The sequence below is a fragment of the Diplotaxodon limnothrissa genome, linkage group LG15, assembly GCF_057381915.1.
Source record: "Diplotaxodon limnothrissa isolate DT_005_m linkage group LG15, D_limnothrissa_male_GT1.1, whole genome shotgun sequence".
Lineage (NCBI taxonomy): Eukaryota > Metazoa > Chordata > Actinopteri > Cichliformes > Cichlidae > Diplotaxodon > Diplotaxodon limnothrissa.
This window is the reverse complement of record NC_140610.1, coordinates 22,726,063-22,753,477: the sequence shown is the minus strand read 5'-3', so window position 1 is coordinate 22,753,477 and position 27,415 is coordinate 22,726,063. Positions and strand designations below refer to the sequence as shown.

Below are 27,415 nucleotides of genomic sequence, written 5' to 3'. Positions count from 1 at the left end.
AACAAAGGCAGACATGAGGTTTAAATACACAGAAGGATAACGAGGGAATGAGACACAAAAGGAGGGCACAGCTGGGAGTAATCCGACCTGACGAGACAGGGGAAAAGTAAATTGACACACTGAGATCAGACACGGACCTTCAAAGTAAAACAGGAAACACATACACGTAATGACATAACACACCAACCTAACACAGACTGGGGGACACAGAACATAGGAACATGAAGCAGAAGAGTACAAACACCCAAGGTAACCAAAACCACAGAATAAAAATAAACTAAAACATAAACACGCAGTCACAGACTCCAGACCATGACACACAGTGCCACAACATCACGATGTTAATGTTTTTTTTCTAAAAATACTACGCTGTTCAAGCCTCCAACTCCCTCTTTTATTAATAACCCCACAACTGCCATTTCTAACCCCATAATAACACAATTCTCAATTACACAGGATTAGAGTAAACAAATGTATCCAATAATAATAACGTGTTAATGTTTAACTTTAAACTGTGATAGATTAAACAGATGATCGCAACTAATTTAGCAAATGCTGTTGACTGGAAGAAATGATTGAAGTCACTAAAAGGAAGTGACACGTTATTACTCACAGGAAACAGATTTATTTTTAGATATCTTTGAGGAGAATCTTCAGAGATGTGTCATTAGATCAAGAGAATAAGAAGAAGCACAATGTTTACAGTCAGATGGATTCAGATGGATAATCTGCTTTTACTGATTTGTTTGGTTGCAGGTAAGGATACAAATGACATAGATTTTAAACCAAAGATGAGACAAAAGCTGGTGTTTATTTAAAATGGTCCTCAGCAGTGTTGGTCAAGTTACTTGAAAAAAGTAATCAGTAACTAATTACTGTAACTAAATACTGATTATATTTAGACAAAGTATGAACAACACAGCCGTACTCTGAGTTTGCTGGTCACATTTCTCTTTCTTTCTCTCAACAGCAGCAAGTGGGCAACATTCATCTTTGATTGTCAGAATTGATGATGAGGCTACTTTACCCTGTGAAAATGTGAAACATGGTCAGGATAACTGTGACAACATTGAGTGGCTCTTCAATGACTTCATTGAAAGAAACACTGTAACACTTTTTGAACATGGACAGAAAGAAGCAGACAGACTGAATGTTACAGCAGGCTGTGCTCTGGTTATAAAGAAGGTCACAGATCAGGATGTTGGTTGTTACACCTGCAGGCAGTTCATATCAGGAAGCCAACACTCAGACTCTTTTGTTTTTTTATTTTTTCTTCACAGTAAGTATTTACATCTTAATGTTTTTAACTTAAAGTGTCTTTAAAAAAATTGCTGAAGCATTACATTAATTATAATTAGTAATGTTCATTTTTTTTCTCTTGGTGTCTTTCTCTCTCATCTTCATTATCACCAGTGACTGAACAGAAGGACAATGATAAACTCATCTTGTCCTGCAATGTGTTCCCACATCAAAACTGTAGTTACACAGTGGAGTGGCTGTATCAGGGTAAAGAGGAAATATCTAACTCAGATATGGAGATATCACCAGGTGAATGCAGTTCTACTGTCACATTTAGATCATCTACCTTTAAGCAGACGATTTATGAGTCATTGAAGTGTAATGTGACAAATAAAGACACTAAATCAGCACAGCTGTTTCCCTTTACCTTGAAGTCCTCGGGTGACAAAACAGGTGAGAACGGTGCTGAACTAAAATTGAAATTCATAATTACAACAAATATATGTTCATCTTATGTAACTGACTTTAAATATAACAGCAGTGTTAAAAAGAATACTACTTAAGCAACATGGTGTATATTCTCATTGTACAGGTGGAGATGAAAGAACAGCAACAACAAAATCAACAACTACAGTTATGCCAACGTCAGCTATAAGAAGTGGAGAGACTACTTTAGAGGACAGAACCACATCAAATGGAAGTTACATAACATTTCCAAACAAAAGAAAAGAAAAACGAGGTAGTGACTAAAACCACAAATACGAATGTCAGAGCTGAAATAGAATTCATTTGATTCAGTGTGTCTCACAAGGCTTACAACATCCAGCTCATTTCACAGTGGCAGCGACTGCGCTGATTTTTATTCTGTTTCCAGGTTGGTCATGGTGGTTCATTGTTGTTCTTGTGGGTTTGGCAACACTCACAGGGATTGCTGTAATCATAATCAGACAGAAGACAATGAAAGGTGAGACCAATCACAGATTGAAAGGTAAATTAAAAACGTTAATTGTGTATTTTCAATGTGTGTAGAAATATGTTTCATTTTGAGAGTTTCATGTATAAGGCAGTTTCCAGACAGCTGTTTACAGGTGTTGCACATCTGCAAACGTTTCACTGATCATTGAGATTTCTATTTGAAGACGTGCGGAAACAAAATCATGATGATAAATGTAACATATGTAATTGTCTCCTTTTGACTGTTGTGGTTTTGCCATGTGTTAGATGTTTGTTTTTGTTTGTTTGCTTTAGAAATGAGACAAAACTGAAACTGTGGATTTTCAGTACGAAAGCTAAACATGATTGTCTTGTCTTTTCAGGAAATAAAAGGCAAAGGGAAGAAAACACAGTGAGTTTAACACTAATAATAAAATACTTTATGTAAATGTGAGTATAACATGTAGTGTAGAAATAAGTAGTTGCAGCAACAAAGGATTCATGGGGGATAATATAAAATAGCCGATGCCCAAAAATAAATAAGAAAACTGTGAGATTCTTACTCCGCTGTCCTGTATTTGTGCAGAGCAGAACTTCAACCCTGCAAAGGTCACATACTACGCCCAGTACTCACTGCTGTATGTGCTGTGTGAAATGTGTCTGTGTGAATGAAGACAAATACTTGAAAGCTGACAGTTGATGAGCTGATTGTCATAATATTGCAGACTGAACCTGGTGTTTCCTATGCTTCCATCAACTTCACCAGGAAGAGTAAGACGAAAGCCCAGGTAAAGTATATTTCTATCCAAATCATGACCAGTATGTGTTGTTTTAAATTATAAGGTATGTGGAATTTAGCTTTCATGTTTTCTTTTAGGTTCTAGGTGACGGTGACACTGTGACCTATAGCACTGTGAAAGCTTTCTCCACTTCTGGAGTTTTCTGTGATCCCAGCAGCCTTTACTCCACTGTAAACAAACCAAAGAAATAAGATATTACTTACTGCATGTATGACGTTGTTTAAAATGTTGCATATTTTGACTGACTGATCATCAACTAAGATGCAGGTTAGAGTAAACAGGGCTATAAGCATGCTCTAAAATAGGAAATCTAACTTTGTAACTGCTTGAAACTTGTTGTCTGTGGTCATGGGCACAAGGTATGATGCAGCTCATCTTATCTCATTGCTAGCTTATGCAGTCTTTATTTGATATAATTTCTGAAGAATTGTTTTGTAGTTCATATACAAAAATAATGGATTGGATTTATATAGCGCTTTTCAAGGCACCCAAAGCGCTTTACAATGCCACTATTCATTCACTCACTCGCTGGTGGAGGCAAGCGGTGTAGCCACAGCTGCCCTGGGGCAGACTGACAGAAGCGAGGCTGCCATATCGCGCCATCGGCCCCTCTGGCCAACACCAGTAGGCGGTAGGGTAAAGTGTCTTGCCCAAGGACACAACGATCAGGACAGAGAGCCCAGGGATCGAACCGGCGACCTTCCGGTTACAGATGCGCTTCCCAAACCTTGTAGAATTGTAGGTCTTGTAGAATTAGCTGCTTTTTTTTTTTTTTTTTTTTTTTTGGCCTGTCCCGTTTGGCTCTTTTGCCATCAGAATTGTTGTCTAAAGGCAAAGAAAGATGCCCAACGGATTTACTTTACCAAACTGACCATCCCAGCCTTGCCGTAATGGTCCATTTGATTCACCTTTTATTGTTTATTTTATTTTCACTTACTGAATACGGGACAGACTTGACTGGGGGAAAGAAGGGGAGAAAGAAAGAGGGAAAGAGAAACAGCTGAGAAGAGGGACGGGGGAGAAGGGCAAAAGACAAAAACCAACAGAACGGGCAGAGAAAAAAAAATGCATATCAATCACCTGGATCACCTGCTGAGAAAGAAAAAAGAAAGCAAGCAGAAGAGAACAAGAGCTGCTTTGTTATTTTAGTTTTTCTGTTAAAAATAATTTGATAATTTTCACATCTGCTACTTAAATGAGTTTTTGTCATTTTTGTCTTTATTGTTTATTATTATTAGTACCACAACAATGCAAGTTTATATCAGTGTAAAGCTTAACACAATTAAAGTGAAATCAGTCTCTCTTATTATTCTGCTTGTTTAATTATTTGGCTTTGTTAATTATCTTTCATGTTTTGGGGTCAATAAAAGCCTATTTTTGAATTAAACATCTGTGTCCTCTATGCCTTATTGCTTGGTCCCTGACAATTCACTAAGAATCTTCACACCTCCAACTTCCTGTTCTGTCACTAACCACACAGGAGTACATGTAATAGCACAATAACACAATACTAAAGTACACAAGCTTAGAATAGGCAAACTATAAAAAATAAATTTTTACTTTTAACTCTAAATTGTAACAAACAGGTGATCTCAACTAATTCAACAAATATTGGTGATTGGAAGAGAAAGACTGAAGTCAATGTGAGGAAGTGACACCTCATTACTCAGAGGAAACAGATGTATTTTTATATGTCTTTACAAAAAAGGTTTAGAGATGTGTCATTAGAGAGGCGACCTGGAGAGCGTAAGAAGTACGTTTACATTCAAATGGATTTGTGTTATTTCCTTATACTGATTTGTCTGCAGATTTTGCTGTATATACAGCAGAAATAATTTTACATTTTAAACCAAAGCTGAGACACAAAATTGTATTTAAAATGGTCCTTATATTAAGTATCCATGAAGCAGTCATATTATTATTGGTAACAGTTCTCTTCCTTGTTCTCAACAGCGTCAACAGGACAACTTTTATCTTTGACTGTCAAGTGTTGGTGATGAAGCCACGTTGCCCTGTTAAAGTGTAAAGGATGTTCAGCATAATTCTGATGGTGTTGTCTGGATCTTGAATTCTTTAAGGGGATAAACAGCAGTAGCACTCTTTGAATATGGGCTAAATCATTCATTCTGAGTCTTACTGAGTCTTATAAACAAGGTCATAGATCAGGATGTTGGTCATTACAACAGCAGGCAGTTCATATCAGGAAGACAGGAAGTATCAGACTCTCATGTTCATCTATCAGTGAATATTTAGATCTTAATGTGTCTTAAAGTGTCTTAAAGTTTTTAGAACAACAGACTGAGATTTTATATTGATATTGATTACAGTGTTGAGACTAATTTTCCTTTTAATGTCTTTCTCTTTCAAAATATCCGTCACCATCATTGACCAAACAAAAGGACAATGGTAAAGTCACCACTCTGTGAGGACACATTAGCCTTGTAGACACACTGTGGAGTGGGTGTATGAGGGTAAAGAAAAAATACCCTGACAAATGGAGATAGCACCTACTTCCTGTGCTTCTGCTGTGGCATTAACATTTTTCTTTGATCAAAAGTCAAAGTTTGGTGTGTAGTTTGTTGGTAATTTTATTTTTTTTGGTCAACATAGGTCAGTGACTAGTGCCGGGTTTGTCACTCATGTATTACACAGTGTTGTCTAAAAATTAATGTAATGTAATTAAACACCAGAGAAAGTAATTTGTTACAGTTCTCATCACATTACTTTTACATAACCCGTAACATAATCTAAGCTACCAATTATTAAGGCTACAGTCCCACAAACTCACACAGATCCCGATCCTAATACAGCTACGCAGAGTAATTCTACTGTAGAAACATGTACAGATAGAGCTGGATGTTGCACTGTTATACGAGTGATTGATTTGTTACCTGTGGACGATCGGGATTTGGTTGCTGGGCTGGGGTTGGCATACACTCAGTTTTATCATTATATTATCATTATGTTAGATTAAAAAGGTTATTCAACAAATGTTAGAGTTCAGAAGAAAAAGACTGAAGTCACCGTGAGGAAGTGACACCTCATTACTCACAGGAAATAGATATATTTTTCTTGCCATCTTTATTCTTTTTTCCTGTCTCTTGCATCTTACTGTTGTTTTTCTCTGATGTTGTGGGCTAGATATTTTTGTTGGGCCCAATCGCTGCCAGAGCGCCTTACTTCAGCCTTGACAGCTTTTTTTAAAATGTCTAATCACCATTACTTGGGTCCTTACTCAAGAAAAGTCATGTATTGCACATTTTGCTTGTTCCTTTAAAGAAAAAAGTATTGCAGTGCATTACTTTTGAAATTTGTTACACCACTTGTTTTGCATTGTAACATTAACACAATTTAACAGCATGAACTTATAGGTTACACACACCAACACAAATACCCATCCAAATGGGGGCACAGATACACTCTTTGTTTTAGATTTTAGGAATAAAACAAAGGCAACAATGCAAAGAAAAGATAAAGTGATTCAGTGATTTTAGTTTAGAAACATGAAGAGGTAAACAAGGCTGCAAGCCTGACTCCTCATCACTGCTTTGGTTGAAGTCCAGGGTCTGGCTGCTGGGACTGGGTATAAAATCAGCTTTATCATCACTCTGCTTTCCTGGTTAGCTTTGCATTTGGATGTTGTCAGTGCAGAAGCTTGCAAAGAGCCAAAGTTGTGTTGGCAGCATAATGCTGTTGCTTCTGTTCTGGATGAAGTTTCTACTTTACTATAATTCTCTTCTGCTTTTGTGCATTAAAAAAATTAATAAAAGTAATGTTCATATTTTCACTCCCCAAGGCGAAGGTAGGGTTTCCAATTCCAGAAAGACCAGCAGCGGCTGGCTAATTTCATCATTTGTGTGTTGGTTACGTAGGGGAGAAAGTTATGTCAGAGACAGACAAGACGCGTCACAGCACTGACGCATCTTGTCTGTCTTTGTTCCAAGTTACTGTGATGTCACCATGTTGGACTGGGGGGGTTTACGCTCCATGTTAAACATCTCAAAGACTCTTCTTTTTTCTAATAATAACACAGTCTAACAGAAAAGGATTTGCATTTCTGTGAACAACTTATCTCAGCTGATCGTCTCTGCATTAATATTAAATGACTTCCTGTAATCTCATGTTGGCTAAGTGAATGACGTGAGAAGACGCAGACGTTAAGTCATTATGAGGATGTGACACCTCACAGACCACAAGAAGCACATGTTGCATTTGTGTTTCAGAAGAACTCTCAGAGACTGCATAGTGAGCGTTACAAGGAGACACCAAAAGGCACGATGTTTCCAAGCAGATGGTTTAAGATTTCTTTTTTCATGATGATGATGCTTCAGTTTGCAGGTAAGGACACACATTAAATTGCAAACATTCTAGTGTTACATCATTAAATACTATATGCTTAAATGCCATGCTGTTATTGTTTACTTGAATCTTGAAATCTAAAGGTGAGACATCAGTTTGTTTTTCATTTCTTTTGACTTTCAGACTATTTCTCAACAGCAGCAACTAAGCAAAAACTGTCTGGTCATGTTTACATGTAATCATATTACTAAAACCCATCTTTGTATAAAGGACCTGGATCCCATTTTAGAGACTTTTTTTTTTTTTGCTCTGAGTGTAAAGACAACCAGACATGTTTTCATTGTGTCCTGATCTCTGTAGAAATGTTCAAATCCATCAGCTCACAGAGACGAGACACTGATATCTATTGGAAACCTACTCTCTTTTACTTCAGTGGGGCATGTTTGTTCAGTTCAGTTCAAAAACAAGTAGGACCGTAAATAAGTGTAGGGCTCAGTCCCAAACATGTATGGTGAGCATTAAATGAAAGAATCGCAGGTTTTGAAACAGGTTGATGGCTCTGATCCTAATGGCAACTATTACAAATACATTTCAATACATCAAGAGCATATTTAATACATTGAATGTGCTTTTTTTTGCTTTCAAAGATATGCATGACATAAATAATTTTAAACTGTAAACCAAATCTGAGACAGAAATGTGTAAAATGCAGTGGATTTAAAATTATCCTCACACTAAGTACTGTATTTAAAAAAAACCTGTCAATTTATCACACACTGAGGTTAATTATGGAGTTCCACAGGGTTCAGTGCTAGGACCAATTCTGTTTACATTATACATGCTTCCCTTAGGCAGCATCATTAGAAGACATAGCATACATTTTCACTGCTATGCTGATGACACCCAGCTCTATCTGTCCATGAAGCCAGACACACCAATTAGTTAAACTGCAGGAATGTCTTAAAGACATAAAGACCTGGATGGCCGCTAACTTTCTGCTTCTTAATTCAGATAAAACTGAGGTTATTGTACTCGGCCCTGAAAAGCCTAGAAATATGGTATCTAACCAGATTCTTACTCTGGATGGCATTACCTTGGCCTCCAGTAACACTGTGAGGACCCTTGGAGTCATTTTTGACCAGGACATGTCCTTCAACGCACATATTAAACAAATATGTAAGACTGCTTTCTTCCATTTGCGCAACATCTCTAAAATTAGAAATATCCTGTCTCAGAGTGACGCTGAAAAACTAGTTCATGCATTTATTACTTCCAGGCTGGACTACTGTAATTCATTATTATCAGGATGTCCAAAAAACTCGCTGAAAAGCCTTCAGCTAATCCAAAATGCTGCAGCAAGAGTACTGACAGGGACTAGAAAGAGAGAGCATATTTCTCCTGTTTTGGCTTCCCTTCATTGGCTTCCTGTTAAATCCAGAATTGAATTCAAAATCCTGCTCCTCACATACAAGGTCTTAAATAATCAGGCCCCATCTTATCTTAATGACCTTGTAGTACCATATCACCCTATTAGAGCACTTCGCTCTCGCTCTGCAGGCCTACTTGTTGTTCCTAGAGTATTTAAAAGTAGAATGGGAAGGAGAGCCTTCAGTTTTCAGGCCCCTCTTCTGTGGAACCAGCTTCCAGTTTGGATTCGGGAGACAGACACTATCTCTACTTTTAAGATTAGGCTTAAAACTTTCCTTTTTGCTAAAGCATATAGTTAGGGCTGGACCAGGTGACCCTGAATCCTCCCTTAGTTATGCTGCAATAGACTTAGGCTGCCGGGGGATTCCCATGATGCATTGAGTTTTTCCTTTCCAGTCACCTTTCTCACTCACTATGTATTAACAGACCTCTCTGCATTGAATCATATCTGTTATTAACCTCTGTCTCTCTTCCACAGCATGTCTTTTATCCTGTCTTCCTTCTCTCACCCCAACCGGTCGCAGCAGATGGCCGCCCCTCCCTGAGCCTGGTTCTGCTGGAGGTTTCTTCCTGTTAAAAGGGAGTTTTTCCTTCCCACTGTCGCCAAAGTGCTTGCTCATAGGGGGTCATATGATTGTTGGGTTTTTCTCTGTATCTATGAAGCGCCTTGAGGTGACTTTTGTTGTGATTTGGCGCTATATAAATAAAATTGAATTGAATTGAATCAGTTTGTTGATCAAATTTGTCTCTGTCTCTCTTATTTCAGCAACAGCAACCTGGCAACATTTAGCGTTTATTGTAAGAGATGGTGATGAAGTCGCGTTGCCGTGTAAAAATCCAGTAGATGGTCAGCGTAACTGTGACAGTACAACCTGGATGTTCATGAATTTAAGAAGTGCAAAAACAGTAACACTCTTTGAACATGATCAGTTTCACAAAGAAGCTGGAGCTAAGTTAGGTAGACTGAGCGTTACAGCAAACTGTTCTCTAGTTATTCAGAAGGTCACAGATCAGGATGTTGGTCTGTACAAATGCAAACGGTTCATATCAGGAAACCAACAAGACTCACCTGTTCATCTTTCTGTTATTCACAGTGAGTATTTGTATATCAGTGTTGTCAAGTTAATGTGTTTTGTTTTGAGCAACATACTGAAATATTACAAAAATATTCATTAAAATGATGAGGCTAATGTTTCTGTTGTTGTCTTTATCTCTCGATATCTCCATCATCACCAGTGACTGAACAAAAAAGCAACGATAAAGTCATCTTTTACTGCTACGTGTTCTCATATGAAGGCTGTAGGCATTCAGTGGAGTGGGTCTACGAGGGTAAAGAGAATATATCCTCAGTCATGGAGATTTCATCACGTTCCTGTAATTCCAATGTGGCATTTGAGACATCTCACTTTAATCAGAAGTCAATTTTGTCTGAATTACTGTTTGTAAGGTGTAAAGTGACAGATGAAGACAAAAGAGTGCAGCTGTTTCCCTTCAGCCCTCCGTCCTCGGGTGAGAAAACGTAAAAACTATAATTGACCTCAAACTGTTGCTTATAATTAAACCAAATATGCGTCCATGTGTTCCAGGTTGGTCATGGTGGTATGTTTATGTGACTGTGGGTTTATCAGCACTCTTAATTATCATAGTGATCATCTCATGGAAGAAAATGAAAGGTAGGACCATTCACAAATTAAACATTAAAATTAAAAAGTTAAATGTTTCATCTTTTGTCTGTATCATTGTGTAGATCTTTGTATAAAAATATTGGATGTTTCAGCGTTCATGTTTGATATGTTTTGCTGACTTTGCATTGAGGAAAACAGTTTATGGCTTGATGATAAATACAACTGAGAAAGCTTAGCAACTGAGCATAGTTTGAATTTCAGCAGGCAAAGACGTGCGATCAGCAGATCACCTGATCAGTCATTTGTGCAAGTGTCTGAAACCCACTTCTGTGTCTGACTTATGTCATATCTGTTGTTTTTTCCAGGAAATAAAGAACAAAAGGAAGGAAATAAGGTGAGTTTAAACACTACAATGTTTATTAGTACTAAATATTTGTACTGTCGCAAAAACCGATTTATAGGGACTGCATATACAGCAGAAAAAGCATAATTTGAGTCACCTATGTTTCTGTGCCTGTGCAGGAACCAAGCTTAAGCCCCAAAGAGGCTCAGTCTGGTTCAGAAGCCAGTCACAACACTGTGAGATCACACACACTACACCCAGTTCAAAGTTACACTTACTGCTGTATAGGGATGGGTACCGGTATCTGGCACCGGTTCTGACATAAACGGTACCCAGACCGAAAAGCAGGGCACATTTCGGTGCTTCATTTCGGTGCTTTTTTTTCCCTGAGATGTCACACACTTTGGATTCTAGCCAATCATTTTACCTTTGCAAGTGTAGTAGGCGGGCCCAGGTACGTACGTTCTTTTAGAGCAGAGCTACAGATTAGCTGCCCAAGGTGAAGCGGTCAAAGTCTGGCTGTACTTCACAGCAAAAGATGCAAACTCAGCAGCCTGCAACAAGTGCTTTAAGGTGACACTGTGCAAAGGAGGTAACTCCTCAAATCTGATGAAACACCTGGTGACGCATAGCGTTTTTTTAAAGGCTGAGAAATGCACCGTATTTGATAGCTTGCTGCGAGACCTCACACCGTGCACATCTACTGCGGGTGTGGTGCCTGTTATCGACCCGGAGTTAGCAACATGCACCCGAAGAGGAGAGTCCTGGCCCCTAGCCCTGCCAGTGTAGCAGAAATGATGACGGATGATGATGGCAGCAGCAGCCGTTCTTCTCTGTGTGAGTACCTTAATGTTGTTCGTGTGTAAGCTAACCACGTTATTAAATGAATGCATGTAAGGTGAACTAGCAAACACTGTCATAGTTACATGTGGCTGTCTTCTTGTTTGATGGCAGATGCTCCCTTCACCCTGGCCAAAAAGGCTAAAATGACCAAAGAAAAAGTGGGAAACAGCTAAACATGAGAGGTTTTTGGACAAAGTTGGTGTTTTTTTTCCCCATTGTTTAAGCACTGCTTCCAACCAAGAGTGATACCATATATACCCTATAGCTGCAGAAAAGGCTAACATTGTTATCTTTTTACAAAAAACAGCTAAACATGAAAGGTTCTTGATTCTTTAAGCACCGGTTCGAGCACCGTTTAAGCACCGGCACTGCTTCAAAAGTACCGGTTTGGTACTGGTATCGGATAAAACCTAAACGATACCCATCCCTACTGCTGTATTTGTTCATTCTAACATGTCTGTTTAAAAAAACCCCAGTGCTTGACAAAGGTTTTGAATTCAAAATAATTTTGTATCCATTATAATGTCTTCAATTTATAGGCTGAACCTGACGACGGTGTTTCTTATGCCACCATCAGCTTTGCCAAGAAGACCCAGAATAAAGCCAGGGTAAGATCTGTAATCGGTTACAATGAAGATGTTGGCATCCAAATCATAACTATCAAAACTTCTGACATGTATGATTAATTAAGGTAGGAATTTCTTATTCATGTTTTCTTTAAGGTACCCTGTAATGGTGCAGATGATACTGTGACATACAGCACTGTAAACGCTTCCTCATCTTCTGCTGGATATTCTTCTTCCAGTGATCTCTATTCCATCATCAACAAACCAAAGAAATATATGACTGGATTATGATTTCTTTTCTTGTGCACTATCGTACATGAAGCCACCGAGATAACACAGACTCCCTCTAGAGGTGGAGAGGGTGAAAATATTCCCAGATTGAAAATGCAATAAAATGAGATACTTATGTGAAATGGATATTTGTGTATGAGTGTTTGTCAGTCACTAACAGACAACCAAAGAAACATAGTTCTGTTAGCAGTATAATGTGGCTGTTTCTGTCCTGGATGCTGTTTCCACTTTACCATCGCACTCATATCCTTTTGTGCAATAAAACCAAAAATGTTGTCCATTACTCTACTACTCAAAAGCTGTATTGCTGTACAGCTTCTCCTCTCCACAACTTTCTTCGTTCTATAAATGAACTGTAATCATCTAATTACATTGCAAGTGCTGGAGTGAACTTTTTTCACTGCTTTGCGAATGGGTCATTCATTCTGCCAGTCACATGACAAAAAGTAAGATTGATGGTCAGGATAACTATCATAATAATATCATGGACTTCAGTCAAGGAAACACAGCAGCGGAATTGACTGGCTGACTGGAAGTGGGTGTCTGATTCAAGGTTCAAGATTTATGATGGCGATCACTGAACCTACAGAAAGGTCATATCAGAGGGCATTGAGGATTAGATTTTATTGTTCTTCTGTCTGTTTCTGAGAGTATTAACATCATCATTGCTTCTCATTGTGTCCTATTAGAACATAAAATGGATATTTTAAAAATAATTACACTGATGAAACTCATTTCTGTCTTGTTATTTCTTAACAAGAGGAAAAAATGGTTGAGTACACAAACATTTATTCTTACACTTTGTTACATGTCATACTGACAGTATGAAACATCCAAATCTGGGCTTGTACTGGTTTGGTGAGCTGATGTTGAAGTTTTCAGTCATTCTGTGAAGTCTGACAGAGGGAGAAGCCTTCAGCATTTTCAGACACCATCACGACATCTTCATGATCACAGATGTAGGAAAATAAAAAAGCTGGGACATGGCTTTTTGCACCATTGCCACCACCTTCTGCCAGTCATGGGGCATCACATCCTACCAGTCACAAATAAGAAGGCAGCAACTATACTCTGTATTTTCAAATAAAGATAATACTGTATTTGATTTTTTTAATACTTTAATGACTATTTGAAAATTCAAAAATGTATTGTACCAGAACCAGAGGACAGTCCACTGAAGCACTCAGTCGGTCATGTTCTTGTCTTGAGCCACTAATCGGTGAGTTAGTACTGCCACATTTTTTAGTGTATGTGTGGCATTGCCACAAACAAAATATTACGTCCAGCTCTTACTTTAAATACAATGACATTATGACAACATTTTTTTAAATTACTAAATTAAATACAGTGACATGTAAATAATAAATATGAAAGTCAGCACATCAGTGAGAGGATCATTTCATACATGTAAGTTTGTGTCATATATTTGAATGTGGGTGCAATATGTCTTCCGTCTTGCAGTGTATTATGCACAAAAACCATCTCACAGTAAAGTTGTCAAACATATCATTTTCAGTCATGGGAGAGTATTTACACTAAAACATTAAAAAGAACAGATGTGGGTAACCTAATTTGTTAAACACAAAGTAATATTTAGTTATATGATACAAGGTAACACATTATGTTTAACATTTAAAAAGTTTTAAAAATAAACAAGGAGATATGATACAATTTCCATTTACTCATGTTAACACAGAGCATAAAAGCAATAAATAGTATGTATAACCTATCTTTTTGTACTCTGTGTTGGTGGAAACTTTATGAATGAGGAAATGGCATAAAGCATCACTCAGCTTTTTTCAAATGCAGAAGGAGGGGAGAGCTCAGAGGTTGTTGAAGAAAAATTGCCAACGAGGGACTAAGTTGTTCAAAGTTTAAGTAAACTCTCTCTCTGGAACTTGGAGTTTACCTCATCCAAGGGTTGACAAACCCACAATAGTATCTTCCTACCCAGACACATAAAAGCCCTAAAACAGGGCCCAGAGCTCTGGTGCTATTGTATCCCTGTTTTTACTAAAACACTTTCCCATTCACGTCAAAGAATTCTTCATGCAATGAGGAACCAGCAGGTCGCAGACCACAAAAGCATCTTATCTGTGTTTCACCACTGTGGCATGGTAGCTGCTACAGGATGCCTACTTTTCATTGCAAACATTTCAGTTTTTAATGCTGATGAATTATATGAAAATAATACTACATTGTCATATTCATATTCCCCTGTATACTCTATCTTAATGCCATTTATGATTCTAATTTTAGATTCTCCGTTGAGGTAAAAACGCACCACTGTCTACTGTGAAAATGCATTAAAAATATGAGAAAAACAACATTAAATGAAAAACTGTCTCTCTACTCATACGTACACTAAATTTGGTTAAAAATTTATATTTTTTAACAATTGATAGGTGTGCAAGAGGCAGACTAAAGTCACTATGACAGAGCAACACCTCAAAAACCACATAAAGCAGAAGCTGTGTGTAACTTTAAGAAAATACAAGAGACTGTGTCATTAGTGAGCACGAGAACGAGAAAGAGATGGCTGAATTCGGGAGCGTTAAAATGACTGTATTTCTGCTTCTGATGCTTCAGTTTACAAGTAAGGACAAGTTTTGCTGGCAACTTTGTTTGACTCAATGAGACTACATTTGAGACCAACTTGTTTCGTATCAAAAATAATCCTCAAACTAAATTTGCGCCAAGTCACATTTGTGATCTTTATCTGTCATATTTCTCTTTTTTTTCTCAGCACCAACACTTCATCTACTTCAATCTGTCTCTATTGTCATAGTTGGTGATGACCTCACTTTGCCTTGTGAAAATGTGACACATGGTCAGGATGACTGTAACAGTACTACCTGGGCCTTCAGTGGTTCAACAGACACGGCAGTAGTGGAGTTGGCCACAGATTCACAAAGATGTTAGAGCTAAGTCAGCCAGGCTGAGTGTTAGTGAAGACTGTTCTCTGGTTGTAAACAAGGTCACAGTTGAGGATGCTGGCCGTTACACGTGCAGACAAATCAAATCAGGAAATGAAGTTTCAGAGTTTGATGTCTATCTTTCCGTTATTAACAGTGAGTATTTCATTCATAATTTTTTCAGCTCAAACTGTGCGTGAAACATTAAAATATTCAATACTGTGATTAAACTATTTTTTCTCTCATCTTTTGTCTTCACCAGCGACTCAACATGACAACGGTAACAAAGCCATCTTGAGCTGCTCCTTGTTGGCATATAAACCCTGTACATACACAGTAGAGTGGCTCTACGAGGGTGAAGAGAACATCTATACAGACATGAAGATATTACCAGGTTCCTGCTCTTCAGCAGTGACATTTAAATCTCAACTTAATCAGAAGTCAAAGATTTATGAGTCTCTGAAGTGCAATGTGACAGATGAGTCCAGTAACAAAGTGAAGCTGTTTCCCTTCAGCTCTCAGTCGTCAGGTGAGAAAACAAGCTGCTATTACCTCAAAGTAAAGAGTATCATTAAAAAAAGCTTCATCTGTAAATCTTTTTAAGTTTAAACAGCCATTTCAGCCATAATATTCTGCATGTGTTTGCCATTGATTGGGGAAAAGGAACATAAGACACATTTTCATTGTACAGATTTGATTTGGCTGCTGTTTTGTGTTTTCAGGTGAGAATGCAATGACAACAAAAAAATCCACAACAGCAAAAAAGTTAATAGTGACACCAAATCCAGCACCGGAGGCAGAATAATTAAAAAACAGTAATGAAAACAGGATCACTCATGATAATTAGATTTAGCAATAGGCTACATCAGAAGGGAAATACAAAAAAAGTGCTAAAATTGTACTCATCACCACTATGATTTAAAAAAAATAACTATGTGTCAGTAAAAATAAATATTAATCCTTAGATTTTTTAAAAGTAAGTTCAACATGGATTAATTTTCTTTCCAGGTTGGTCATGGGAGCATATTATATTTCCTGCTTTAGTAGCAGTCTTAGTTGCTGCTGTGGTGATGATCACAAGGAAGAAAACTAGAGGTGAGAACAGGACAAATGTAAATCAGCGTTTTAACTGTTAAATTTAATGTGTTTTGCTGACTCATGACATGATGAAGTTCAAGTTATGTGGACAAGTCTTAGATTATTAAATTAGACAACCAGTCTTTACCAGTTTAATCAGTTGAGACAACACCGTTTTCTATAATAACTATAAGAACACAGACTCAGAACTAGAAGCGCAACTCAATTTTTTCCTCTTTGCAGGGAACATGGAAATGGATGGACAGAACAATGTGAGTTTCATCCATTGATCATTCTGATTCTTCAATAAAAAACTGAGTTTTGGTGATTGTCTGTTAAGTTCTCTACACCTGTATGACCCTAGGAAAATAAAAATTTTTAATATAGTGAAAGTAAAACTTTACAGAAAAAGTTGATTTAATGTGGAGAATCTAAAAATGAACAAACCGGGCCTGTAGTTGTCTGTGTCACTTTGTGACTGGTTGAAAAGGAGTGTGTTAATTTCAGTCATATTTCACATGGAAGATGTTGACTTGTTTACAAGCAGTCACCATTTACTCTCTGACATGTAGTGAAACTTTAAAAGTGCGATGGAAACTGCCATCAGAGAGTGTCCACCTTCAAATGAAAAGTTGTGCCTTATAACTATAAAGTACACATTTCAAAAGGTGCAGCTTTTACTTCGACAGAGAACATTCTCTGCTCCCGGTTTGTGTGCTCTTTTCATATTTTTACCACCACTTGCAAGTGTAGTTTGCAAGTGCTAGCTAATTGTTGTCTTCTATCCAAATTGCTCATGGGAGCAGGAACCTACTAGTGACCAAAGCAATTGTAAGAAGGTTTTTGGTGCAGTACTATATACCACTTTATGAAAAACGTCATATTATCCGATGCCAGCAACTCCTAACAACCACTCTCCAACCATTCACGAAATGCATATATTCAAGTTTCAGCAGAATACCTACACTTAATTTTATAAGCTGTGTGCAGGGACCGAGTTTAAACACGGCAGAGACTCACATTCTCTGAACTGTGTCTATGTGCAAAATACTTTAATACTTAAATCAAGGTTTGGATTAATGTGTTAGCAATCATTATGTGATCGTCCTTATGTAGACTGAACCTGAAGATGACATTTCCTTGGCTTCCATCAGCTACACCAAGAACACCAGAGAAGAAGGCACAGTAAGCTTTGTGATGGGTTACAGTGAGGATGTTAATATCAGTTCTGTTATTATTGTTGTTGTTATTATTATTATTGTTTAAGTATTATTAAGTATAGAATTATTTCTTCTTCTAAGCTCTAGGTGGTGATGATAAAGGTGACAGTGTGACCTACAGCTGTGAAAGCCTTCTCGTCTTCTTCTGGAGTTTAATCCTAGCAACGTCTCCTCCACAGTCAACAAATCAAAGAAATAAATCCAGTCATGTTCACTCAACATATTTAAAAATGCTTTGAATGTTGCCTGATTGTTCAGTTACCGATGATCTAGATCTAAATTAAAGGGGCTAGTGCTATTATTAAGTAGTAAAACAATGATTTTTAACAACCTGACAATTGTCTTTACTTATCTCAGTGTTATATTATGTAATCTTTCTTTAATGCAACTTTTAAAGGATAATTCTGTTTTTTTTCTACACTGAATAATGAAAACACATCCTGCTTTAGTGTTGATAGAGCAAAGCAGTTGCAAATCACCTCCATCATCCATAAAGCCACAGAGCAGAGACTCCCTCTAGAGGTAGAGAATGTGAATATATTGGGTCCTCAGCATTAGGAAATAAAATTATGGCTTTCAATATATTTTTGTGTTATTTACATCTACAACAATAAAAACTAAATAGGTCTCAGAAAAGAAAAAAACATCTTGTTTCATGTTTCTTGTTTGGCATGCTTTGAACATAACCACTATTAAACAATCAAAAAGTAACTGTTTATTTCACTGCTTTGTTGGGTCTCTATCTCCATCTTAGCCATCTCTTCCTTGTTGAGGCGAGGGATTCTGGTTTTGTGGCACAAATATAATGGTGTACAGTAAGAGTTGAGCGAGCACGGGCAGAAATGTTGAGAGCGCGAGCAACACATTGCGAGCGAACGCAAGTGCAAAAACTGAGCGAGAGGGGCTGCTATTGTGTGTGTGTGTGGATAATAGCAAACACTGAAATACATTTTTTGCACGCAGCAATGAATTTTGTTCACTCAAATTTAGCTTTTCTTCGCTCAAAATAAATTTCTCCTGAAAATGCAACACTTGCACCTGCAAATTTTTTTTACGTGCGCTCAATTTTTTTTTTACGTGCGCTCAGAATAGTGACACAAAAACAACGCCATAACAGCCCTGTAACTAGTGGGAAACAGACAAATTCTGCCCCCTGGTGGGAAAAGGTAAAATCTGCATTCCACAATAAAAAGCAAGTGTATAATCACTGGATATTGTACTCTTAGAAGCTTCAATGTCAAAGCATCCTACACTTACAAACCGGGCTAAGATGCAAAACAAAAAAACAAGCAAAAGGAACAAAGTTAAGTTATATGTAAAATAAGGCTGGCAATCAGATTGGCAACCTGTCCAGGTTGGATCTCACCTCTTGCCCTCTGGTAGCTGAGATAGCCTCCAGCAGCACTGTGACCCTGAGAAGGAAGATAATGGATGGCTATAAGTTAGATTTCTACATAATGTTTATTTTAACAAACCATCTGACAGCAACATAAACAGACAAACAGGTCTGTCTCAGTTTAGTGATCATAAGTTTCTAGTGTTTCTCGGGGCCCCTCTCACGGGGGGGGGGGGGGGGGGGGGCTATACCTTCTCCCTCACAGAGAGAATTATGACCTTGTTTTCTGCTTGGCTGTCACCTAAGGATTTACATCCCTGATAAACAGAAGGAGTCTCACTATCTGTTTAACGTCTCCCATTACAATGGCCTCACTGTGTTAACATTCCCCATGCATGCAAACTAGTGACAGGAGTGCTCTTACTATAGTAAAGAGAGAAAGTGATATTACTATAACTAATGTGATTTGATTAAATATGTGATTAATAAATGAGAAAAGAAATCTGCCACCACAACATTCTCTAGTCAAGAAGGTGAAGGTGGAGGGAGAGCTCCAAAAGAAGAGACTAAAGTCACTATCAGGAAGTGACACCTCATAGTGACTAATTTATGTCAGAGGTAAACACCCCTTAAAGCTCCCAGGCCTCTGGTGTGTAGAGAACCTTTTTATTATATTAAACCCTCTTTATTGTAAAGACATTTTTCCTGCTCCAGCTTTGATCCTCGGAACAAAATTCCTAACTTTCCCCGCATTCAAGTTGGCCCCCTGAAGTGTTCTTCTGCTCTGCCTGCCCCCCTCCAGGTCAATTCAGTGCAGTTGAGTTGTATTTATATGGCACCAAATCACAACAACAGTTGCCTCAAAGTGCTTTATATTGCAACGTAAAACCCTTCAAATGCCCTGAACTTCCTAACCCCCAGATCTGTCACCTGCTCCGTCTCCTGGTATTTGACTTGCATTTTTTTTTCTTTTTTTTTTTTTTTTGCCTGTCCCATTTGGTTCTTTAGCCATCAGAATTGTTGTCTGAAGACCAACAAGGATACCCAATGGATTTACTTTGCCAAATGGATTATCGTGGCATTGCCGTATTGGTCCATTTGATCGACCTTTGTTTTTATCATTTATTATTATTTATTATATTTTATTTTCAGATGTTACAGATGGGACAGACATGAGTGAGGGATAGGAAAGGGAGAGAGAAAGAGGAAGGAAAAGAAAAACAGAAGGGGAGAGGGACAGTGAGAAAGGGGGGGAGAAAAAATAAAATCTCCTGGATCACCTGTTGAGAGAAGAAGAATAGAAAACAAGCAAAAAAAAAAAACCAAAGCAACATACTAAACACAACACCATCGCATTAATCTAGCTAAGTGTAAACAGCAGTAAATACTAAATATTCAATGTTGTTGTGCAGCACGCAGGACAGACAGCGCACAATGTGCTTTGAAGTAGCAGCCAAGAAAGGTGTAATTTAAGTCTACGAGCAGTGAACACCCGTGTGCATACCTGTGTGGATCAGCGCGCTTGTATTCCAATGGTTTCCACATGTAATGGTCTGCAAGAGGATGTAGCAAGCCATAGCCCCGTCCCCCAGGGCGTGAAGCAGGCATGGAGTAGATCCAGGCCCCAGACATCCAGAGGCCCCAGAGTGCGAGAGCCCAAGGAGGACCACCGGAGGGGCATCCGTGCCACCCTCATGGGAAGGGCTGAGGATCCCCAGACGAGGCGTCACCCAGTAGCCACCGAGCAGAAGCTAGAGGGGGCTGCACCAGCATGCCCGCCCAGCTGTGCCAGAGTGAACCGAGCCGCAGGCCCAGAGGCCGGAGGCCCGAGGGCCCCCCGCACCCCGGAAGAGGCCTGACCGAGCAACAGGCGCCAGGCCCCGCCAGGTAGCCACCGGGAGTGAGCCGGTACATACCTGAGTGCCCAGCCCCGGACACCAAGAACCACCAATGCACCGACCCCTGAGGGCATCAGTCACCGGCAGGGAGTGTGGTGAGGGGAGATAGGCCTTGGAGGGCCTGGGAGTTCCCAGAGAGGTGGAGTCTAAGACCCGACCTGACATATAGACACAGACAAACAGGCACACACAGACACAAACATGCATTCCCACCCTCATGCACACATATACAAACACTCAGCACTCACCCAACGTAAGGATTGACATAAATGGACATGCACACACAATCACACTCCCCAAACATACTCTATACCCCGGGTCCAGGTACCCTCGCCCCCAGAGGGGGAAACAGAACCCAGACCCAAGAGATGTTACCCTTCCCCCCGGGGTGGAGGCAAGCAGACCGTCCCAGGCTCCGCAGCAGCAGGGAGGCCAATCGGACAGCCAACATCTCCTCCCAGCCCCCCCGCCCCGATGGCTAGCAGAGAACGGGGGTGTGTGAAGACCCCATACCTCCCTCCTCCTGCTCATGTGTAGTGTTGCTGCGTGTTGTTCTAAAGTGCATTTAAAACAAGGGAGAGCATGGTGCTGCTGCCAGAGAGCAGCAGGTGTTAGCATTTGTCTTGCATTTGACCTTATTTGCTTATTGATTTTTATTTTGTCTTGAAGAAATAATTTTTGCAAAAGTTTACTTTCACAACAAAATAAACGGACATAGTATGATGGGAAAATTGTAATTTTATCATGATGTTTATCTCAATAAATGCTCTTGTAGCCACATTCTCAACAAAACACCTATTTTGGTACGCAGAGAAAATGACATCAGACTTCTAAAGAGGTTTCAGACTACTGACACTTGTTCTGATGGCATCATTGTTTTGCATCAATGATATTAGGAGTTAAATTTAGGTGGCAGAATAAATGAACTCTTTATGTCAGTTAATATGCATTCCCAAACATCACACTGAAACCTGGTTGTGTTTTTTTTTCTAATAATCACAAAATAAAGAGAAATAAAAGAGAGCTGCATTTCTCATTATACTTATCTCAACTGACAATCTTCACACATTTGACTTCCTATAATCTATTGTTGGCCAAGATGTGACAGAGGAGAATGAAGTCACTAGCAGGAAGTGACACCTCGCAAACCCCACACAGCACAAGTATTTATCTTTAACAAGTCAAATCTTTAGATGCAGTGTCATTAGTGTGTATGAGTACAGAAGAAGCACCATGGTACTATTCAGATGGATTGAAGTGTTTTTATTCTCTCTACTAATACTTCAGTGTAAAGGTAAGGACACATATTAAAATACAAATATTGCATCAACATGTGATTTCATTAAGTAATATGACTTTACCTATGAAGGAGTATTATGGCCACATTAAGGAAAAAATATTGATGATTTTGATAAAAAGGAATTTCCAGATTCAAGTCGATAATCGATTTTTGTCAAAAAGTGGAGATTACGGTTGTTGTTTGAAGACAAACTGCCACGGATGCTATACTCTGTGCAAAAAGCCTTGTTTAGATGAGTTAGTGAAACAAACCGATCAGCTGTCTTGTGATGCAACATAAATACTCTTTATTGAACGAGTCTGTAACCACTGATAACCTTGCATCTATCCACTCCCATCTGTTTCATTTTGTACAAATCCACTCTTCCACATTTGTGTGGTTTTTCCATCTTACAGATTGCAGGTTTCTGCACCATTTTTTCAACGTTCTTATACTTATCGCCACGCAGTGTTTACGTGTTAGAGCTGAGATAACAGAGAAATTATGATGAACTACCTCAACTTGATGTATATAATTGCTCGACGTATTTGATTTACAATATGATTTTTTGGTTATTGAAAATGTTTTTTTTCCCCATCTTAAAAATATAAAGTAATAATTTGCCAGTTAAATAATGCACCACCTTTTGGCTACTGTAGCTGTAACATTAATATGTAATTGTAATCATAGATCTGACACACTGGTATGTTTGTATACTTGGGGAGTGTTTATCAAGGCACTACACACATATGGCTGGATGTTTCTGTAAACAGTTCAATAACTTCCCAGTCAGTTATCAGTGCGCACTCCTCTCTCAGGTCTCTGGCTTCACTACAGTGGGGCAAAAAAGTATTTAGTCAGCCACCGATTGTGCAAGTTCCCCCACCTAAAATGATGACAGAGGTCAGTAATTTGCACCAGAGGTACACTTCAACTGTGAGAGACAGAATGTGAAAAAAAATCCATGAATCCACATGGTAGGATTTGTAAAGAATTTATTCGTAAATCAGGGTGGAAAATAAGTATTTGGTCAATAACAAAAATACAACTCAATACTTTGTAACATAACCTTTGTTGGCAATAACAGAGGTCAAACGTTTACTATAGGTCTTTACCAGGTTTGCACACACAGTAGCTGGTATTTTGGCCCATTCCTCCATGCAGATCTTCTCGAGAGCAGTGATGTTTTGGGGCTGTCGCCGAGCAACACGGACTTTCAACTCCCGCCACAGATTTTCTATGGGGTTGAGGTCTGGAGACTGGCTAGGCCACTCCAGGACTTTCAAATGCTTCTTACGGAGCCACTCCTTTGTTGCCCGGGCGGTGTGTTTTGGATCATTGTCATGTTGGAAGACCCAGCCTCGTTTCATCTTCAAAGTTCTCACTGATGGAAGGAGGTTTTGGCTCAAAATCTCATGATACATGGCCCCATTCATTCTGTCCTTAACACGGATCAGTCGTCCTGTCCCCTTGGCAGAAAAACAGCCCCATAGCATGATGTTTCCACCCCCATGCTTCACAGTAGGTATGGTGTTCTTGGGATGCAACTCAGTATTCTTCTTCCTCCAAACACGACGAGTTGAGTTTATACCAAAAGGTTCTACTTTGGTTTCATCTGACCACATGACATTCTCCCAATCCTCTGCTGTATCATCCATGTGCTCTCTGGCAAACTTCAGACGGGCCTGGACATGCACTGGCTTCAGCAGCGGAACACGTCTGGCACTGCGGGATTTGATTCCCTGCCGTTGTAGTGTGTTACTGATGGTGATCTTTGTTACTTTGGTCCCAGCTCTCTGCAGGTCATTCACCAGGTCCCCCCGTGTGGTTCTGGGATCTTTGCTCACAGTTCTCATGATCATTTTGACCCCACGGGATGAGATCTTGCGTGGAGCCCCAGATCGAGGGAGATTATCAGTGGTCTTGTATGTCTTCCATTTTCTGATGATTGCTCCCACAGTTGATTTTTTCACACCAAGCTGCTTGCCTATTGTAGATTCACTCTTCCCAGTCTGGTGCAGGTCTACAATACTTTTCCTGGTGTCCTTCGAAAGCTCTTTGGTCTTGGCCATGGCAGAGTTTGGAGTCTGACTGTTTGAGGCTGTGGACAGGTGTCTTTTATACAGATGATGAGTTCAAACAGGTGCCATTCATACAGGTAACAAGTGGGGGACAGAAAAGTGTCTTACAGAAGACGTTACAGGTCTGTGAGAGCCAGAGATTTTCCTTGTTTGAGGTGACCAAATACTTATTTTCCACCCTGATTTACGAATAAATTCTTTACAAATCCTACCATGTGAATTCATGGATTTTTTTTCACATTCTGTCTCTCACAGTTGAAGTGTACCTCTGGTGCAAATTACTGACCTCTGTCATCATTTTAAGTGGGGGAACTTGCACAATCGGTGGCTGACTAAATACTTTTTTGCCCCACTGTATATATAAAGAGAGAAACCTCATCAGTTAAATTAGCTCTCCAGTCTGTCCCTCCAGCCTCTTGGCATTGCTCCCTTGACCTCACTGCCTCACTCCTTCTCTGCAGCTGAGCCAGGGACCAAACCTCTGCCACGGTAATATTTTATGTCGGACAGTTTGTTGCATGTATTTATTTAATTGTCTGCATTTTTTTTATTGTTTCAGGCAACAATGTAACAACAACACAGACAGTAACACACACATCAAAAAATACAAGTATTATTGAACCTACATCAGTAAATGGAACAGTAAGGACTTCATCAGGTAGTGCCTGTCTGTTGTTACAGTCAACATTTGGGCAATAAAAGCTGAACTAAAGTTTTTTTTTTAATACATTTATTTTATTTAAGGTGACCACACAACAACACCAATCCCCACAACATCAAAATCAACAAATGCACCTACTGTATCACCATCAAGCCAACCTACATCAACAACTGGAACAACTGAAAGAAATACTTTATCAGGTACTGACTGCATCGCTTGCACCTTTATTAAGCCTAAGGTCTGAACTGTAGACTGTAGACTCGAGCTGTGGCTCCATCATAAAGCTTTTTATTGCTCACAGCATCCAAAGCTCAACATTACCAGTGATTGTGGTTTTAATTTTTCTTTCCAGAAATTTGGAAACGGGTTATCATTGTTCTTGTGGGAATTCTGGTACTAATACTTGCTATAGTCATCAACACATGGAATAAACCTAACGGTGAGTTAGAAAAAAAATGACAGCTATAGTTGAAAGTATAATTGAGAACCTTGGATTTGAAATTCTAAACTCAAGTTTGTTTACTTTTATCTTGTATTTTCATCTTTTTTTAGGAAGCAAAACACAGGTGGAAGAAGCGACTAAGGTGGCGAGTGAACGCAGCTGCCAAAAAAATGTATGTAGCTACTTTTAGAAGACTCCCTTATTTAAAGTCCCAAAATGAGAACAGCTTGCACATATTTAAGAGACTGAGTGTAAACCCTGATATGACCCAGTCCAGCAGCCAGTCAGAACAAAGTGAACAGACATTATTCTCACAGCTACTGCATTTATTCTTTGAAATGTGTTTTTATCCTTTATAAGAATGGATGAAAGACAAATAGGACAAGAAAAACCCCAAAAGGACTGATACCTGTCAAACTGACTCCGCATATGCATTAGTGAGCAGTCTATATGTTGTCTTCACTGTTCAGGCTGATGCTGAAGATGTCTCCTATGTCTCTGTCAGTTTTATCAGGAGGTCCAAGTGTAAAGCCAAGGTAAGGTTCTCAAAAGAATATATTAACATTAAGATCGTGAATTTTAAACTTCTGTCACAGGTCAGAAAAAAATAATTGTGCTCCATCATATTTCATTCCAGGTCTGTAATGATAATGATGAAGATGACACTGTGACTTACAGCACTGTGAAATTTCCTTCCTCTTCTGCTGGCGTTTCCACTGATCCCAGCAACCTCTATTCCACCATCAACAAACAAAAGAAACACGTTCCAGCCTGAAGGTTACATTTTTTTATGATTGATTGTTTGCATTATATGATAAATATGTGAAAAACATTTTTACATTTTCCTTTAACTAAAAAAAAAAGAAAGAAAAAAATGACCTGCATTTGATAAGATGACACACGTGATTGACACACTGGCTAAAGTTTCCCACCTTTTATTTAAGTTGAGTTGTTGTTAATATCTATCATATGTCAATGATAGTGATCTCTTTGGTATACAATTGTGAAAAAATTTGCTCTTAATGTACAATCATGAATACAAACAGCACCAAGCTTTCGAGGTAGTGAAACAAAGAAACCACTGACACTCCCTCTAGAGGTTGAGGTTAACGTTTTATACTGTGTGCTCATGTACTGTAGGCAAAGTCAATATTTTATATCTCTTTGCCTTTTTAATATTGTTACTTTGTTTTGGAAATGTAACAAAAACTTACTTGTTTAAGTCCAATTGAATTACCTGATCTAACTGTGTCTATGATATAATATTAATTATTACTCCAACTGTAAGTTTTGTAAGTTTTGCATCTACTAATTAAGATGTTTTTTGTGGAAAAAATAAAATATAATGTAAAAAAATCCCCCCAAAAACATCCCTGCTTTTCCACATTCCATTAAGCTGCTATAACACAAATGAACACCTAACTATCTGCATATAAAACCAGAAAGTATAACATCTATGACTTAGTTTAATTTATACTGATGTTTTAGCTTACAAATAAATAAACACATGATTCACAATGTAACAAAACCTGAGCTGAGGAGAGTAAAAGAACTATTTAGTGAGACTGTTGAAGCAGAGTGCTTCTAGGAAGCCAACAGAAGAGGCGAAACCCTTCAGAGCAATGGTACTGAAGAAGAGCATGGGCAGGCAGTCACAGGTTGGGAATCAGATAGCTGAGGCCTCATCCATCTTAGGAGTAAAAGAATGAGAAGCACTAGCTCTGGTTCAGATGCTGTCACTGGAAAGGTTGTGTCCAGTCACGACTCTGGATCAGAAGCTTGGGAGGTTGATCCAAGCAGGAACTTAAAAGCTAAACATGCAAAGGTTAGCTGTGACTTTGATACTGGAGCAGGCTGATGTAGGAGGCAGGCTGTAACACTGAAACTATGCAAACACCAGCTGACTCTGGAGCATGGGTGGCACGTTTGAGAGCAGTCAGTGGCGATGTTGGGAACAAGGCAACTGGTATGACACTAGCTTTTGGCTAGAAAACCTCTGTACAAAACAACAGTTGCATTGCTTTATCGTGTATCATTGTCTCATGTGCTGTCCTTGATTTAATAAACTCAAATAACTTACCAGCTGGGCGGAAAAAGACTTGTGAAAGAGAAGAGTGGTTTCTGAAGTGAAGACTGGAG

General features: G+C 38.9%; 2 protein-coding genes and 1 pseudogene across 2 annotated transcripts; all 3 read left to right on the top strand.

The window, feature by feature from the left end:
- The first annotated feature begins 221 nt into the window (after nucleotides 1–221).
- On the top strand, nucleotides 222–3,163 carry LOC146617524 (uncharacterized). The gene is made up of 8 exons (XM_085373477.1): nucleotides 222–249; nucleotides 971–1,279; nucleotides 1,414–1,701; nucleotides 1,850–1,978; nucleotides 2,114–2,203; nucleotides 2,759–2,814; nucleotides 2,898–2,960; nucleotides 3,050–3,163. The coding sequence occupies exons 1-8, from the start codon at nucleotides 222–224 to the stop codon at nucleotides 3,161–3,163; spliced, it is 1,077 nt and encodes a 358-aa protein (XP_085229603.1).
- Nucleotides 3,164–7,288: 4,125 nt separating this feature from the next.
- Nucleotides 7,289–12,367, top strand: LOC146617523 (uncharacterized; annotated as a pseudogene).
- A 9,679-nt stretch (nucleotides 12,368–22,046) lies between these two features.
- Nucleotides 22,047–26,051, top strand: LOC146617522 (uncharacterized). Its single transcript, XM_085372394.1, has 7 exons — nucleotides 22,047–22,107; nucleotides 24,733–24,831; nucleotides 24,918–25,034; nucleotides 25,187–25,273; nucleotides 25,387–25,448; nucleotides 25,747–25,812; nucleotides 25,914–26,051. The coding sequence occupies exons 1-7, from the start codon at nucleotides 22,047–22,049 to the stop codon at nucleotides 26,049–26,051; spliced, it is 630 nt and encodes a 209-aa protein (XP_085228520.1).
- Nucleotides 26,052–27,415: the final 1,364 nt, after the last annotated feature.

Excerpts from the sequence above, each read along its gene's own strand:
- LOC146617524 (XM_085373477.1), top strand. The coding sequence starts at position 222 with ATGAAGCAGAAGAGTACAAACACCCAAG. Across the intron at positions 1,280-1,413 it reads TTTTTTATTTTTTCTTCACA|TGACTGAACAGAAGGACAAT; the intron begins GTAAGTATTTAC and ends CATTATCACCAG. Across the intron at positions 2,961-3,049 it reads AGAGTAAGACGAAAGCCCAG|GTTCTAGGTGACGGTGACAC; the intron begins GTAAAGTATATT and ends GTTTTCTTTTAG.
- LOC146617522 (XM_085372394.1), top strand. The coding sequence starts at position 22,047 with ATGGTACTATTCAGATGGATTGAAGTGTTTTTATTCTCTCTACTAATA. Across the intron at positions 25,035-25,186 it reads TGAAAGAAATACTTTATCAG|AAATTTGGAAACGGGTTATC; the intron begins GTACTGACTGCA and ends TTTTCTTTCCAG. Across the intron at positions 25,813-25,913 it reads GGTCCAAGTGTAAAGCCAAG|GTCTGTAATGATAATGATGA; the intron begins GTAAGGTTCTCA and ends ATTTCATTCCAG.